At 37.6% G+C, this 15,641-nt stretch overlaps 1 protein-coding gene across 1 annotated transcript in view; it reads left to right on the top strand.

Annotated features, from left to right (window-relative positions):
* Window positions 1-14,751: 14,751 nt before the first annotated feature.
* lmx1ba (LIM homeobox transcription factor 1, beta a) overlaps window positions 14,752-15,641 on the top strand; it is a gene marked incomplete at both ends in the record, with an annotated part of 24,461 nt that continues 23,571 nt past the window's right edge. The window contains one exon of the mRNA XM_081366405.1: window positions 14,752-14,987. Coding sequence (XP_081222531.1) covers window positions 14,752-14,987 — 236 coding nt within the window. The remainder of the gene's footprint in view (window positions 14,988-15,641) is intronic.

The following is a 15,641-nucleotide window of genomic DNA, read 5'->3' as shown; positions in this document are numbered from 1 at the left end:
TTATCAGTTATCTCTGAGCAAACCTCAAAAACGCAAACCTGCGAAAACAGACGTCGCGCACATGCGCATCACGTGTTCAGTCCAAAGGTATGCGCACGTGTGCAGGCGTGTAGTCCTTCTTTACAAATCAACCCTCAATAAACTACTTGTCTGGCCTTAACAATTTATAATACCGAAAATAAAATGTCCTGTCTGCGTAGCCACGCGAACCGGAATTATCCCGAATGTAAGGAAGAAGACTTGCAATTGAAATTCGAAGAAATTCATGACTGTATTTGACTCGCAATTGCTGTTCTGCGGCAAAACATGATGACAATTGTGTTTTAGACCATGCGACTTTGAGTGCGACCTGGACGCAAGAGGGATATTTTGCTAATAAAATGATAGTGGCAGAAAAATAGCGCGAGAACTTTATTATGTCTGCTCTCTCGGTATCCTCTTGTGAACTTTTTAGTATGTTTTACACATACGCATGTTTCAGTCTGGATGAGCATTTTTTGGAAAACACTATTGTGGACAGGGAGCGTTTTGAAACGTTTTGAAAAAGAAGTATCCGGATTAATGTAGACTTAAGGCCTGTTCACACCAAGAACGAATCAAAATGAATGATTTAAAAACGACAATAACTTTATTCTCGAGCTGCTGTAAAGCCAAAACAATCTCTGTGACTGTAATTTCCTATTATCACCGAAAAGCTGCTTTGAAACAATCTATATTGTTAAAAGCGCCACATAAATGAAGGTGACTTGAACGGACCTTTAGCCTGAGTGATAATACACATAAACCAAGGGTTCTTCTGACTTTAGGGGGTTTCTTGCCCCAGCTTTCCAGCTCATAAAGTCTTCCTCCCCTAAGGCCGTGACACTTCTCTCCTCAAAGAAACCCATCGCTCTTCAGCCGTGGTGTTGTATCTGCTCGTCCCCAAACCCTGCTGGCAGAGGTCACCCGGGCTCTCCGCCGGCCACGGGCCCTGCTCGGGTTTGTCTCTGCTCGGTAGTGGGTCCAGGCTGGAGGTCTGAGAGAAGAAAGCAAGGCAGACTCGCAGCTCGTAACCCGAGCCCCGTTCTAGCCTTCTGCTCCCAGCAGGGGCTTCGGCCTCGCGCTGGATGGAGGAGATGATCGGAGACCTGCCACTGTGCGTGGCGCCTGTGTGATGCTCGGGGGCTGATCCCGGGTCTGTGCGGCACATGGTTCGGGTCAGTTCCTTCCCACTATCTGAACCAGCAGCATCCACATCAAAGCATCTTCAGTTTGGTCATCACATGCAGCTCTAGGTATGAAGACGGCCCTGTCATAACGGGATCACTACATGCCAAAGCATTTTTTCAGTTGTTTCAATTTTGGGCTATTTGGCTTTTGTTTCAAACTAGTGGAATGAAAACATCCAAAATACACTTTTATGTGTTGTTGCACTTTATCTGTTTGTGTCTGTAGATTCCCATTATAATGCATATCTTTAAAGGCTGTGATTATTATTTTTTCTCTCCAGAATCACCACTTCAGCAGCTTTACATACACCAAACTTTACAGTTTTATTCCTATATTCCTAAATTCTGAAGGTCAGCAATTATTCCATCAAAAATAGGAATTGTCCATTTGATGTTATTGTCACTTTAAAGGGATAGTACGATCTGTTATCGTCCTTTGATGATATCATCAATTCAATTCAAATTCATTTATGATGTTATCATCCATTCAAATTTGTCATGACTAACTTTGACTAACTGACAGACATGGTTTTAAAGCTATTGTTATCAAATTTTTGCTCTTACATTTTTGAAAACCCTGTGTTGACAGGCACTCAAAAGCACTTCTAAAAAGACTATTGCAAAACCAGCTCATATTTTCAGGCTTCAGTAATCATCTACACATCAGCGATCATGCTGTTGATTCACTACACAACTTCGACTGAATAAACTCCACAGCTTTGACAGTGCGGTTGAACTTTGCTCCCCAAGACGGATAATTCAATTTCCTTTTGTTATTGTTTTTATGCTGATCCAGTATCCAGTTGCTTCCTTGTCTTGTGTCTCTCAAAATTATTTTCCTTTGACCTTACTGTAGTTTATTATAGCCTAGTGTGTATACTAGGCTATAGTGTGTTCGATAATGCTCCACTCTCAGTGCTCTGTATCGCTGTATTCACTCGCTATTGCAGAACATTTGTTTTGCTTTTTGAATTTAGTTTTTACTTTTAATTAAGTTTTAGTTCAGTGCTAATGTTAAGTTTGATTCAGCATCCCTTTCAGCGTAAAGAAGTCATCATGTGCACGTGCCAGATTTGACACATGGAATCTCATAAAACCCGTTAAGAACTTGTTCTGCTTGTATTTAAAAAGGAAAATGAAATTAGTAAATAAAAGTAGCGTTGGTTAGATAATACTTTGATTTTCATTACTGTAATTCCACACCTTTTACTGCTTTACAGTAAGGAAAATTACTTTAATACAATGATTTGATTACAAAAATATATAAATTAATACATTATTTATTTATTTTCATGACTATTAAGCATATTCATACATGAATAAGCACACAAATGCATAAATAAATTAATTAAAATGTTAAAATGAGCATAAAGGCAGTATAGCACGTGCAAATCATTATCTATGAATATTTTACATTTTGTTATAATTAATTTTATTTTTCATTTTTATTAATTCATTTTATTATATTACTTTTCTGTACGTAAGTTTTGCAGTACAGCAATGAGAATTCATGGAGCAAAATGTTTAATTGTCATGAAAATAATGCCACAATGCAAACATTTTAAGGGCCCTAAAAATAGTTTTTTTTATTTTTATTATTATTGTGTGTGTGTGTAAGTATGTGTGTGTCTTTGTGTTTTTTGCTGGCAGCACTCGGGTGAGAACAGTGACCGTCCCACAGTGAGACGGGTTATAGAGTTGGAGTGTGACCGCATGATATTTTCCTGCCATGCCACATACCAACCGCAGTGTGTGTCTGCTGAATCACAGTTTCAGTCATGCTCTCTTAGTTTAGCACAGAAGCGGTAGGCTATATTCCCTGAAAACCAGTTGTAAGAGTCTATCATGTATAATCATTGTAATTCTAATCATAATTATTACCATTAATACTAATCAGAGCCTTCTGCTTGTCACACTGATAATGAGATGTTGAAACACAAGATTGAAACACAAAAGTCATTTGTTGGTTTGTTGGTTTTTACTTTTTCATATGCATTTATTATATATGAATATATAACATGCTTTTTTTTATTTTAGGACTATTATATATATATATATATATATATATATATATACTTTTTCTCTTATTGCATTGTGACATTATTTGTATGACAATTAAGCACCCCCCCCCCCCAAATGCAATGGAAAAAAATGTTTGCTTAATACTTTCCTTAAAGCCTTAATGTATATTGCATTATAAATGTATTCATATTGTATGGTATTTTGCATTACATCTTTTCATAAGTAATCATAACCAAAGTTAAAATGCATTGTAATATTCTCAGATTCCTTGTTACATCGGAAATTGGTGGTCTGTTGTGTTTTAATGCATTATACTTTCTATTATAATGTACTATATTACAACTGTGGTTACAATTATTAATGAAACCATACAATGCATTATAAGGTGCATTACAAGGCATAATTTATGCATTAAAATACTTAGGCTATAAATAAAAGCTTAAAGTAAAATGTTAACGATTCTTTTTTTGTCTTCTGAAATTTACCGTGGCTATCGATTTATAAAACGTTATAAATCCGAAGTGTTTAGCACGCATCAGATACTTTCAGCACGAGTGAAACGCAACTGCCCGTAAACATCCTCCGTCACGAGACATTCTTGGCCAGACTCTTCCCCCCGATGAGCTTCCGGCCCGACGTCTGGAGCAGGGCAGCGCCGCACTTAAAGTGTCCGGGACAAACAGGCGTTTATGGGGGAGATTCATAACGGCTTTAAGGATCAAAGTCTCATTTGACAGAGTGTGTGTGAGACACAAACGGCAGCCTGTTACTGCACTCATTTATGGGGACTTTCTGAGAGGGAGAGCATTTCGAAGAGAAAAATAACATTTGTTGAATTAATTCATTATTTTTATCATCAGGCAAGCAAATTAGGACCAGACTGGAAACAACTCTGGTACAGAGAAAGGAAAGGAAAGGAGAGTAAAACGTTTTTTCTTTTAGAAATTTACCATAATTCTGTATCATATATAAAGACAATATGTGACCCTGGACCACAAAACCAGTCTCGAGTCGCACGGGTATATCTGTGGCAATAGCCAACAATACATTGTATGGGTCAAAATTATCCATTTTTCTTTTACGCCAAAAATCATTAGGATATTAAGTAAAGATCATGTTTCATGAAGATATTTAGTAAATTTCCTACCGTAAATATATTTAAAAAAAATATTTCTGTGAGTGAATGCAGCACAATCGCCAACATAAATGAACAACTTTAAAGGAGATTTTCTCAATGTTTCGATTTTTTTCCACCCTCAGATTCCAGATTTACAAATAGTTGTATCTCGGTCAAATATTGTCTCATCCTACCAAACCATACATTAGTGGAAAGCTTATTAATTCAGCTTTCATGTGATGTATACATCTCAATAAAAAAAAAAAATGACCCATTGTGGTCCATGGTAACATATTATCTGCAGTTTTCATTTCAATATGTAGAAACTAATTGATCACGTATAATTTATTATATTATTTGATATCTAAAGAGAAGGTAAACATTGGACACAAACGTCTGCCAGTAACTGTGATTGTTTAAATATGTATTGAGCTGTATTTGTGTGGGACAGTGTGTTGTTGTAGTGTCAGATGAGCGCTTCGCTCCACAGCGCTGAGACTTGACAAGGAAAATTTGTCACCTAGGGCTCATGGGAGACGGGGTGCTTTATTTCCAAAAGCTAATATTGTGCTTGTGTGTGTGTGTGTGTGTGTGTGTGTGTGTGTGTGTACACATGACACTGCAGATGGGGGTAATATCAGCTGGTGGGTGTGCAGTCAGTACCCGGGGGGGACGTCAAATCTCAGAGTTAAATCTTCAGGGAGGGTTGAACACACACACACACACACACACACACACACACACACACACACACACACACACACACACACACACACACACACACCTATCATCCATCCATCCATCTGTTTGTCTGTCTGTCATTTTACACATCAGTCTATCTATCTTTCTATTGTGTCTGTTTCTTTTTCTCTTAACTTTTTTGTCTTTTTTTGTCTTTTCAAATTCTTGTCTTTTCTTTTCTTTTCTTTTTTCTCTACTTCTTCATGCTCTTCACTCATTTTATCTGTGCTGTGGGCTCCTGCAGGAACCCAAGCAGCCATTTAGCAGTTTTCAGATGACGGAGGCCCTCAGGGAAGCTCTTCCTCCCAGACACTCTCTTTATTAACTCTCTGCCTCTTTATGTGTGTGTGTGAGAGAGAGAGAGAGAGACAGTGATTTGGGGGAAAGACATCGGCCCGTCGTGTAACAGTAATTACTCCATTGATATTCCTCTTGCAATAACCCAGCGGTGGCTCATTTGCATAAACTCTGCTCACTAGCGGGGGAGACGAATGCCCGTAATTTCATTCAGACCTCACTGCACGTCTCTGTCTCTCTGTGCCGCTCGTTCTCCATGTCTCCAGGAACAGCATGACAAAACTAGAGAAATTAACCTGACTGATGCCTGTGCATCACACTTGACAGTTTACAGCACACAAAAAACACTAACTCTGATGGTCACAATGCAATCTTCAAGCTCCACTGGAGGGACAGGCCTCCTGCCTTCATGTCATATCACTCGCACCTGAGGAGCTTGAAAGCAAACACGTTTTTTTTGTTTTTTTTTGGGTCCTTCAAAGCAGTGAAAGCACAAAGGGGCCGTTCTCTCTCCCGTTAGCACGATTTAACCTGTTTGCACCTGACGCAGCGGGGGAATAGCGCGCATAGCTCTGAGGATTAGATTCTCTTGGGCTCAGATTCAGGCTTGCGGTGAGAGTGAGTTTGGGCTCCTGGGTTCATTACAGCCGTGACACAGGCATTTTCTAATCTGGACCCAACATGAGTCTGGGGTCCCTGAGACACACACACACACACACACACACACACACACACACACACACACACACACACACTCGTGAATAATGACAGTGCCGAGAACTTCAAACTCCAGAATGATAGAAACTGAAAGAGCAAAATATCTATATCTGTCTGTGTGTGTCTGTCTGTCTATGTATATATATATATTTTAATATAGTTTCACTAATGTCTGTCTGTCTGTCTGTCTCTATATATCTATCTATATATTTATGTTTTAATATAGTGTCGTATTGGTCTATCTGTCTGTCTGTCTGTCTATCTGTCTGTCTGTCTGTCTGTCTGTCTATCTATCTATCTGTCTATCTGTCTATCTATGTCTATCTATGTCTATCTATCTATCTATCTATCTATCTATGTCTATCTATCTATCTATCTATCTATCTATCTATCTATCTATCTATCTATCTATCTATCTATCTATCTGTCTGTCTGTCTGTCTGTCTGTCTGTCTGTCTGTCTGTCTGTCTGTCTGTCTGTCTGTCTGTCTGTCTGTCTGTGTCTATCTATATCTATCTATGTCTGTCTATCTGTCTATCTATCTGTCTATCTATCTGTCTATCTCTATCTGTGTTTTAACATAAAAACTGCTCTGTCCTTTTTTCTATCACTCTGTAATTCTGACATTTTATCATAACTATAAAACAATAGATAGAATGATGGATGAATGGATGGATGGATGACAGACAGACAGACCAATACATCGACACTTAGTGACACTATATTAAAAGTGTGTGCATTTGCATAATTTTTGTCTACTTTTTTGTCTCCAATACTATGTAATATGAACATCCTGTAGCATTTGCTTTGATACTTTGCATGTAATGCATTGACATTCAAACAGTTTTCATCTTTGAGGTCTTTGTGCCTGTATGTGTGTCGGAGTGTGTGCTAGTCAATATTTGATTGGGTAAGTGGGCATGAGACTCCCTTATCAGATTTGAGTGAGCAAGCGCTATCATCGGCGTCTGCGGTGGTTAGCCCCGTTCGGATTTATGATATCTTTTGGCTGAGACAATTTACTTCTTCCATGCCAATAATGCCATTACAGTATTAGATGCGTCAGATAAGGCTGTGTCATTTCAGCGAGCCGTGAGGAAGAGATCCATCCGTTCACGACAGCGCTGCACTTAATGCTTTCATTCCTACGTGGAAATGTTTTCCTGTGAACTGGTTCAAGCTGTTTCTCTCGCTGGCTTGTTTCAGAGCCACAGGCATTCGAGGATTTGCTTGTGTTGGACTCGCGTGGGTTTCCACTTCTTAACGTTACTGTCGTACTGTACATGCTGTAGAGCTGCATACGGCCTCACAGTCTGTAACATGATGATTGTGCCAAGATATGATTTTTTTGTTTTGTTTAGCTTTATAAAAAGCTGTTTTATATGTTGATATGTATAGCTAAACAGCTTTAAAAAGCTGTTAAGTTAATATGATGGAAAAGGATGTTGCTTGCTCAGTTGAAATACAATTGAACAATATGATGTTATGTACACATATTTAACCTGTTCCTAACCTGTTGAATCTCCCGTTCCTCCACATCCCAAACCTGCTCTACTGAACTGAGATCTGGAGACTGTGGAGTCGTTTGAGTTTAGTGAACTCTCTGCCATGATCAAGAAACCAGTTTGAGAGGATTTGATCTTTGGAAGTATCCATCAGAAGAGGAGAACACTGTGGTCATGAAGGGATGGACAGGGTCAGCAACAATACTCAGGTAGACTGGTGTTTAAATGACGATCAATTGACCGTTCGCAAAGACCCGCCCCCTTTAGTTACTGTTGCTATGTCTGACAAGCCACGCCACTCTCACGCCACACCATGTTCTCTCGCAGTGAAAAATACATCGCAGAGCAGAGAGGACACTGACAACCGACGGGACAGACCAGGTTACTTTTGATATGAAACAAAGTCTCAACTTTGAAATTGGTCATTTTTAACGAAATTTAAACAATACCGTTTTGTGGCTCTTCAATGTGTCTGACAGATCACTGTAGAGTCTCAGTTAAAGCTGCTCGTGAACCGATCATCTCTTCCTTCTAGTTAATTTATAGCATCAAATAAACATGAATGAACATCAGAAGGAATGTTGTTTTAACCGCTGAAAGATTTCAGTACACACCATTTGTTCAAATCCTCCAACGTTAATCTACAAACTCTCCTGTCGGACAAAAATGGCGGATTTGGCTGATGGCGGATTATGATTGGTCAGATCGCCTGTCATTCAAACTACCTTCGAAGGGTCAATTAAGGGGCTCAAAGTGTGGGCCTCACACCATTACAGCTCCAGCGCCTGAACCGCTGATATAAGGCAGGATGATCCATGCTTTCATGTTGTTTACGCCAAACTCTGACCCGACCGTCTGAATGTCACAGCAGAAATCCAGACCAGGCAACGTTTGTACAATCTTCTATTGTCCAGTTTTGTTGAGCCCATGTGAATTGTAGCCTTAGTTTCTGTTCTCAGCCGACAGGTGTGTGCTGTGTGTCTGTAATCCGTCTACTTCTAGGTTGGACGTGTTGTGCGTTCAGAGATTGTTGTGCGTTCAGAGATTGTTGTGCGTTCAGAGATTGTTGTGTGTTGGGTTGGGCCGATAGACGATGGCTGACAGACATCACGATGTTGAACCGGCATCGCAATACCCCCCCCCCTCGTTTCCATGGTGACGCGTCATGCTTGGCACGTGATTCACCACAGCCAAAAAAATAGCGCTCCTTTCTGTATGACAGAGGTAGCGCTTTTATTTCTAAATATTAACAAACTTGCTTACCATGTCATCAACTATCTTCTATTCCGATTCTCAAATACGTATAAGTGAGTTTGTTTTGTCGTTTTATAATCTTTATAAATTATCTTGATCTGTAATGGGAGATGTAACATGGCGCCGCCATGTTTGTTTGGGCCGCAGTTCAGAGATTCCTGTCTGTTGGATGTATTAAAGCACGTGAATTCATCCGTTTCTCCCGAAATACATGAAAGTAACTGGCCGGTGAACTGGGAGAAGAATAGAGTAAACTTTATAGTTACTTACACTGTGTATCTGATATGAATAAAACACGTCGGTTTATTAACAGTAACGATTGTTATTGCTGCTTCCATAGACACCATTGTGTATCTTAGCTATGAATGTATTGTTTTGCTATAAATGATATGTATTTAAATGTCTGAAACCTAAAATAAACATTATGTGGTTAAAAGTTAAATGTGGTCATTATGTGCGCCAGCCATAGCGCGAAAGCACAGTTTGAATCTGGTAGTTATGTCATGTCACTGTACATTCGCTCCTTAGTAGTCAGCGTGCCAAAATCGAAATTGCCCCCCCCCCCCACTTCCCAATGATGCCAAATTGGTAGACATCTCCCAACCCTAGTGCGTTCAGAGATTGTTGTGCGTTCAGAGATTGTTGTGCGTTCAGAGATTGTTGTGCGTTCAGAGATTGTTGTGCGTTCAGAGATTGCCGAGCGTTCAGAGATTGCTGAGCATTCAGAGATTGTTGCACGTTCACATATTGTTGTGTGTTCAGAGAAGCTCTTCTAGATCTCGGTTGTATTGAGTGTTTATTTGAGTTACTGTTGTCTCTCTATCAGCTGAACTGGTCTGGTCATTCTCTGACATCAAGGCATTTTCTCCCACAGAACTGACGCTCACTGGATATTTCTCTTTCTCAGATCATTCTCTGTAAACCCTAGAGATGATTGTGTGTGAAAATCCCAGTAGATCAGCAGTTTCTGAAATACTCAGCCCAGCCCGTCTGGCACAAACAAACATGACACGTTCAAAGTTACTTAAATTCCTCATTATGATGCTCAGTTTGATCGTTTTGACCAAGTCTCTACTGTGTGTAAATATCCCTCTACTTGAGCTTTTCTTATAGTCCTCATGAATATCTATCCAATTTTTCTTTTTCTTTCTTGCTGGTGGTATTTAGATCTGCATGAATTTGAGTGGTTATGACAACTGGAGTGAGTCAAGTGAAAAAAAATAGTCAAAGAGACTTCTTAGGGCCGGGCAGCGTTCACATGCACAAATCCTTAACAGATGTGTGTGTGAGAGAGTGTGTGCCAGGTGAATTTCACTCCTAGATATGCTGCAATAAAGTGCCGCTCTCTCATTACACCTAAACGGTTATATTTAATACATAAAATTAGATTTTTTTTTACATATTTTAGTGCTTAAATCAAGACTTCCATCAGACTTCCATCCAATCCAAATCAGATTCTTGCAGAATAGGTTTTTGATCTTCCATACAGAAAACTCATCCTGGCCCTAAACTAGTCCTAAAAACCTGCTAGACACATTGACTCAAGATCCAAGAGCATGATGGCGACTGAACTGTCGTTCTGTTCTGTCTTGAGCGCACAGAAATGGGAATCTCAACACAGTGTGTTCAGAATCGCCCTCATTCGCCAGAACAGTATATGGAGAAAATAACAGTAAGAGACAGAATAGCGAGAGCAAAGGGGGTTGAGAAAGGGAGAGACCGTCATCTTTTATTAGGTCTGTGGGTGTTAAGAGCACAGTGAATAACACAGTGTGGTTTATGGCCTCGGCCTCACTGTATGAGAGCCCATATTGTGACTGAGATTCATTTTGGCCCCTGTCGCGTGTTTTCTTTCCCGGCTTTTCATCGCACGGATTATGACCCCCACCACAATTATACTCACTTCCAATCTCTGTTCAAAAGGGCCAAGTATGGAAACAGTGGTGCGAGTGTGCTCTGATTTCTTGCTATATAGGGATGTGTGTTGGGTTGACTAAACCTCAGCCTATTTGCACTTTCCGAAATGTGCCGTTTTGTTACCCAGATGCAGTGATTTGTTTTCTTGTTCGAATTGCATCTCACAATTTGTAAATGATTCTGCTTTTCCTTTAGCATGTTGCTTGGCACAATATTCTATTCTCATTGCATTCTCGGATCGGCCTCCCTAGGATACATGTGATGTTTCCCTAGAATTTGGTCAAATATAGATAGGCTACGTTTTGGAACTTGTGTGATCTATTTTATTTTATTTATGTATTTTTTTCTTTACTCCTTTTTTATTTTGTTTTTATGTTTATTTTTATTTTTTTATTTCCTTCCTTCCTTTAAGCCCCCCCCCCCCATATTAAATGTCTAGATTATTATACCATAATTATTATTATCCTGAAAAAGTTTTAAAAATAGTTTTTTTTTTCATCGAGTTCATTGCATTGCATACTGGGATTGCTGACCCTGTAAAGGATGCATGTAATATTTACCTTAAAATTTAATCTAATTTAGATATGCAAATTAAAATTATGTTTGTTAAGTTTTGAACCGGTTTTGGAACTGAACCTGTATTTCCTTTTTATTTCACTTTACTTATTTTTTATTTTTTTTCTTTCCTTCTTGCTTTCTTTCCTTTTTTCCCTTAGCATTAAATATCTACATTATTATACCAGAATTATTACCTTAAAAAGGTTTTGAAATTAAATTTTTATTTTCATTGAGCTCATTGCATTGCATTCTGGGATTGCTGACCCTGTAATACATGTGGATGTTTCCCTAGAATTTGGTCAAAAGTAGATTTTTATTGTTTTATTTTTTTTTTATTTTACTTCTTTCTTTCTGCCCTCACCCCCTAACCCGCCATTAAATGTCTATATTATTATATCAGAATTATTATCCTCAGGGCGAGGGGTGATCGAGGGCCACAGGTTCCCTGAGGTCTAATAAAACCCATAACCTGCCGGTCATCTCTGATTATCTGTTGGAGATCATTGTCAATAATTAGATAACTAAGACATACGGAGTGAGCGAGTTATTCTCATCATTTTACTCCCCGTGGGAAATAATGTTTATTACTCCTCCCTGTCCTCCATCTGATTTTAAATGCGCTCAGAGAGCTCAGAACTAGGATCGAAAATTACCCCAAATTACAGTTAAAATAATTCATTTAAAACCTCTGAAGGCCTCAATTGTTTAAAGGATAATTCTGAGTTCAGTAAATGTTTAGCTTTATTGACTGATGCTGTTCATAGAGCCAATCTTATATCAAATATGTGATTGTTCTTGAAGTTTCTGCATTGATCAGCCATACAAAATGTAAATTAAGGTTGAAAATATTTGCAGTATGTTGTTGATGTTTATCTTGACACGTTTTTTGGAAAGTTGTTATTCGAATCATCCGTCTTGAGCTTTACACATGATTGGTCAATATGTGAGAAACCGTGCCGTAGCTTTTGAAATCTGTCAGATGACAATACGGATCGTCTCGCAGTTAACATGATCAAATTTGCTCATCTGTTTGCTGAAAGGAAAATGGTGGGGCAGATGTCATAATAATGGCATGTTGTTTACACTGTGTTGTCAGCGTACAGCTTAACTGAGAGTTCAAGTGTCTGACAGTTTGTTGATATGGATCATGTTCTGATTGTCAGTCAAAGCATGCAATATGAACATCCGCTTTCCGTAACTTTAAGCTTTACCCAACAGTTGGATATGATTATAATATAATTAACTAAATTACTTGGTAGACGTGTTTTTTTATTTTATTTATTCCATTAGTTTAGCAAGCTAAAACAGACAGCTTTAATCATCATTCAATTTATTATATTAAAAGCAATACAAATGAAAAAAAAAATGAATTGAATTATTCTTCAACTTTATATGGTTGCACTATTAGTTTCCCCCCCTAAATTGTCAGCTGTAAATTAATAAATGTACATTTTATTCACAGTTGAGTGCATAAGTTTACAGAATCTGCAAGATGTTTATCATGTAAAAAATAATAATAAAAGGAATAATAAAAATTGCATTTTTTTTATATAGTATTACCCTGATTATGCTATTTCACATAACAGATGTTTACATATTATAAGACAAAATAATAACTGAATTGACAAATGATCCTGTTCTGAAGTAGCTTCTGAAGGGCAGTATCCAAAAGATTTGTTACATTTATGTAAATTCTACCAGGAGTGTGCGAAATTATGCACTCAACTTTATTAATGCAAGTTATACTTATATTTGTGTTATTTATAAAAAGAGTATGCAATTTTGGACACAGCCAGACAGTGATTCAGTCAGGAACAAATAAGTGTTTTGAATGAGTCATTTCAGTGAATGATTCAATGACTCACTCCTGAATGAATCAGTGTTTTGAACAAATCAGTACAGTAAATGATTCAATAACTCAATCTTATAAACAGTCACTTGTTTCATTCGTTCATAATCAGTTGAGGTAAACGATGTGACACTGATACATGGAGTGACACACACAGTGAAAAGTGAGTCCAAAATCTGAGGACCAGAACTGTAATAATTCCCTATTATTCCCTAATAAATTCTTGTGGAAGTGCAATTCTTAATTTTATGTTTGATCCGCACACGAGTTTTGATTATTTGCTGGCATGGTCTTGCTTTATTGTACCATAAAAAAGCACCGTTTACCGTCCCTCACACACACAACACACACCCCTCTGACAGTGTTGAAGCTGTGTGTTCGCGTGTCAGGGCTCAGCTCTGATTGAATTAGACAGCAGACGGCAGCTGCCAGCACACACTCCTCACAGCACACACTCCTCAGAGACACACACTCCTCACAGCACACACTCCTCAGAGACACTCACTCCTCAGAAACGCCCCTTTGTCCCGCCCACACAAAAGAGCACTTGGCACAGAGAATAGACATGAATAAAGACGCAATGAATCTCTATTGTCACTCAGTTTACAGCTGATAGTCAGTGCAGGGATAAATGTGTGTGTGCTCCAGTTTTGATGAAGAGCAATATGTTTATATTGCCACAAAAATAGAAATGGCATTGTTGCATGCACAGCTCTCTATATAAAATTGGATATATATATATTGCGGTCAACTTTATTTGCATACATAGTCACTTGCATAAAGTAATATAGCAAATCTCAAATGCCTGATTTTCTATTTTGTCACAAAACTATATAAAGTTGGATATATTAGAATGTGCCTTTATACAAGATATACTGTAGAGCAATTCTCGGCTGCGCGATTGTTTATATTGTCGCCAAAAATGCAAACTGTATTATTGCATAGCTCTATATAAAAAGTTTATACACTTACATACAGTACACTCACATAAAGTTATTTATATTACATAGCAAATGAACTGCCTGATTTTTTTTTTCATTGCAAATTGTAACTATATTATCGCCCAGCTCTTTATATAAAGTTGGATAGGTATATATATATAATAAAAAGTAACATTTGACGTATGTATCTTACATGTATTAAAAATATATATATACAGTATATATATGTTTTAATACATGTAAGATTTTTGCAGTATGTTTTACAAGAAAATACTATTTCAGTCTTTCTGCCTATGTTATATGTTTAATTCAATGTATTACTTGCCATTTCTTTGTAATTACTTGAGAAGTTTACTAGCAAAAATTGTTTCTACGGCAATTTTTTTTCTCAGTGTTTATCGTATATATAGCAAATATACTGCATGATCGCTTGCATCATCGCAAAATGTAAACTATATTGAGGCATCAAGATTTTAAGATTTTAGAAACATCACCATCATGATTTTCAGTAAAGCTGCTTTGAAACGATGTCTATTTTTCAACAATACAAACACATTTGACTTGACTTGAATATTTCCCCCCAAAAAATGAAACGTTCCACGTTTCTCATGCAAACACCCGGTCCATGCACGTATGCAGTGTGCGGTTGGAGAGCGAGCTCGTGGGGAGTGTGTATTCCAGCGTGAGTTGTGTGTATGAGTGGGTGGGGGAGCAGGTGAACGCCTGCCAGAGCGAGAGAAAGACAGTGGGTGTCAAACACCTGCAACCAGTTCAGCCTGTTAGCCCCGGGCCAGTGGGAAGATGGGAATGCTTTGAGGATGGCCTGCCACTGCCTGAAGCAGGGATGCATTCAAAGCTTCAGTGTGTTTTGATGAATCATTACCGCGGTGTGAACTCATTAAGTTGAGGACAGGATGACATGATGCGTGATCGATGGGTCTTTGTGCTGGAAATTTGCATACGGCTGGTGGTTTATGTTTGATTTATTTCCCATACTGTGTGTTTCGTAATCGAGCAGTTGTTTCTTTAAAATACCAGCTTAATCTTTCTTCCTGCTCCTCAGGTTCAGAAGCCGGTTCCCACCGCAGAGCTTAAAATAAACTAATAGTTTGGTGGTAATTATATTTCAAAGTGAACAATGTTTTATTTCTTATTTAAAACATTAGCTCAAAATTATACTTTATATATATATATATATATATATATTATATATATATATATATATATATATATATATATATATATATATATATATATATATATATTATATATATATATATATATATATATATATATATATATATATAATATTTTATTTCTTATTTTAAAGTTACCTCAAAATGTTTCTTTATATTTTAATAAAAAAATATTATTTATATAACATTTTATTTCTTATTTTAAACTTTACCTCAAAATGCTACTTTATATTTTAATTAATTTAATTAATTTTATTGATTTAAATCATATTTTATTTCTTATTTTAAACATTAGCTCAAAATTATACTTTATATATTT

This window comes from Scardinius erythrophthalmus, assembly GCF_964197995.2.
Source record: "Scardinius erythrophthalmus genome assembly, chromosome: 5".
Classification (NCBI taxonomy): domain Eukaryota; kingdom Metazoa; phylum Chordata; class Actinopteri; order Cypriniformes; family Leuciscidae; genus Scardinius; species Scardinius erythrophthalmus.
Note: the sequence above shows the minus strand (reverse complement) of the source record. Positions and strands in the feature narration are given on the sequence as shown.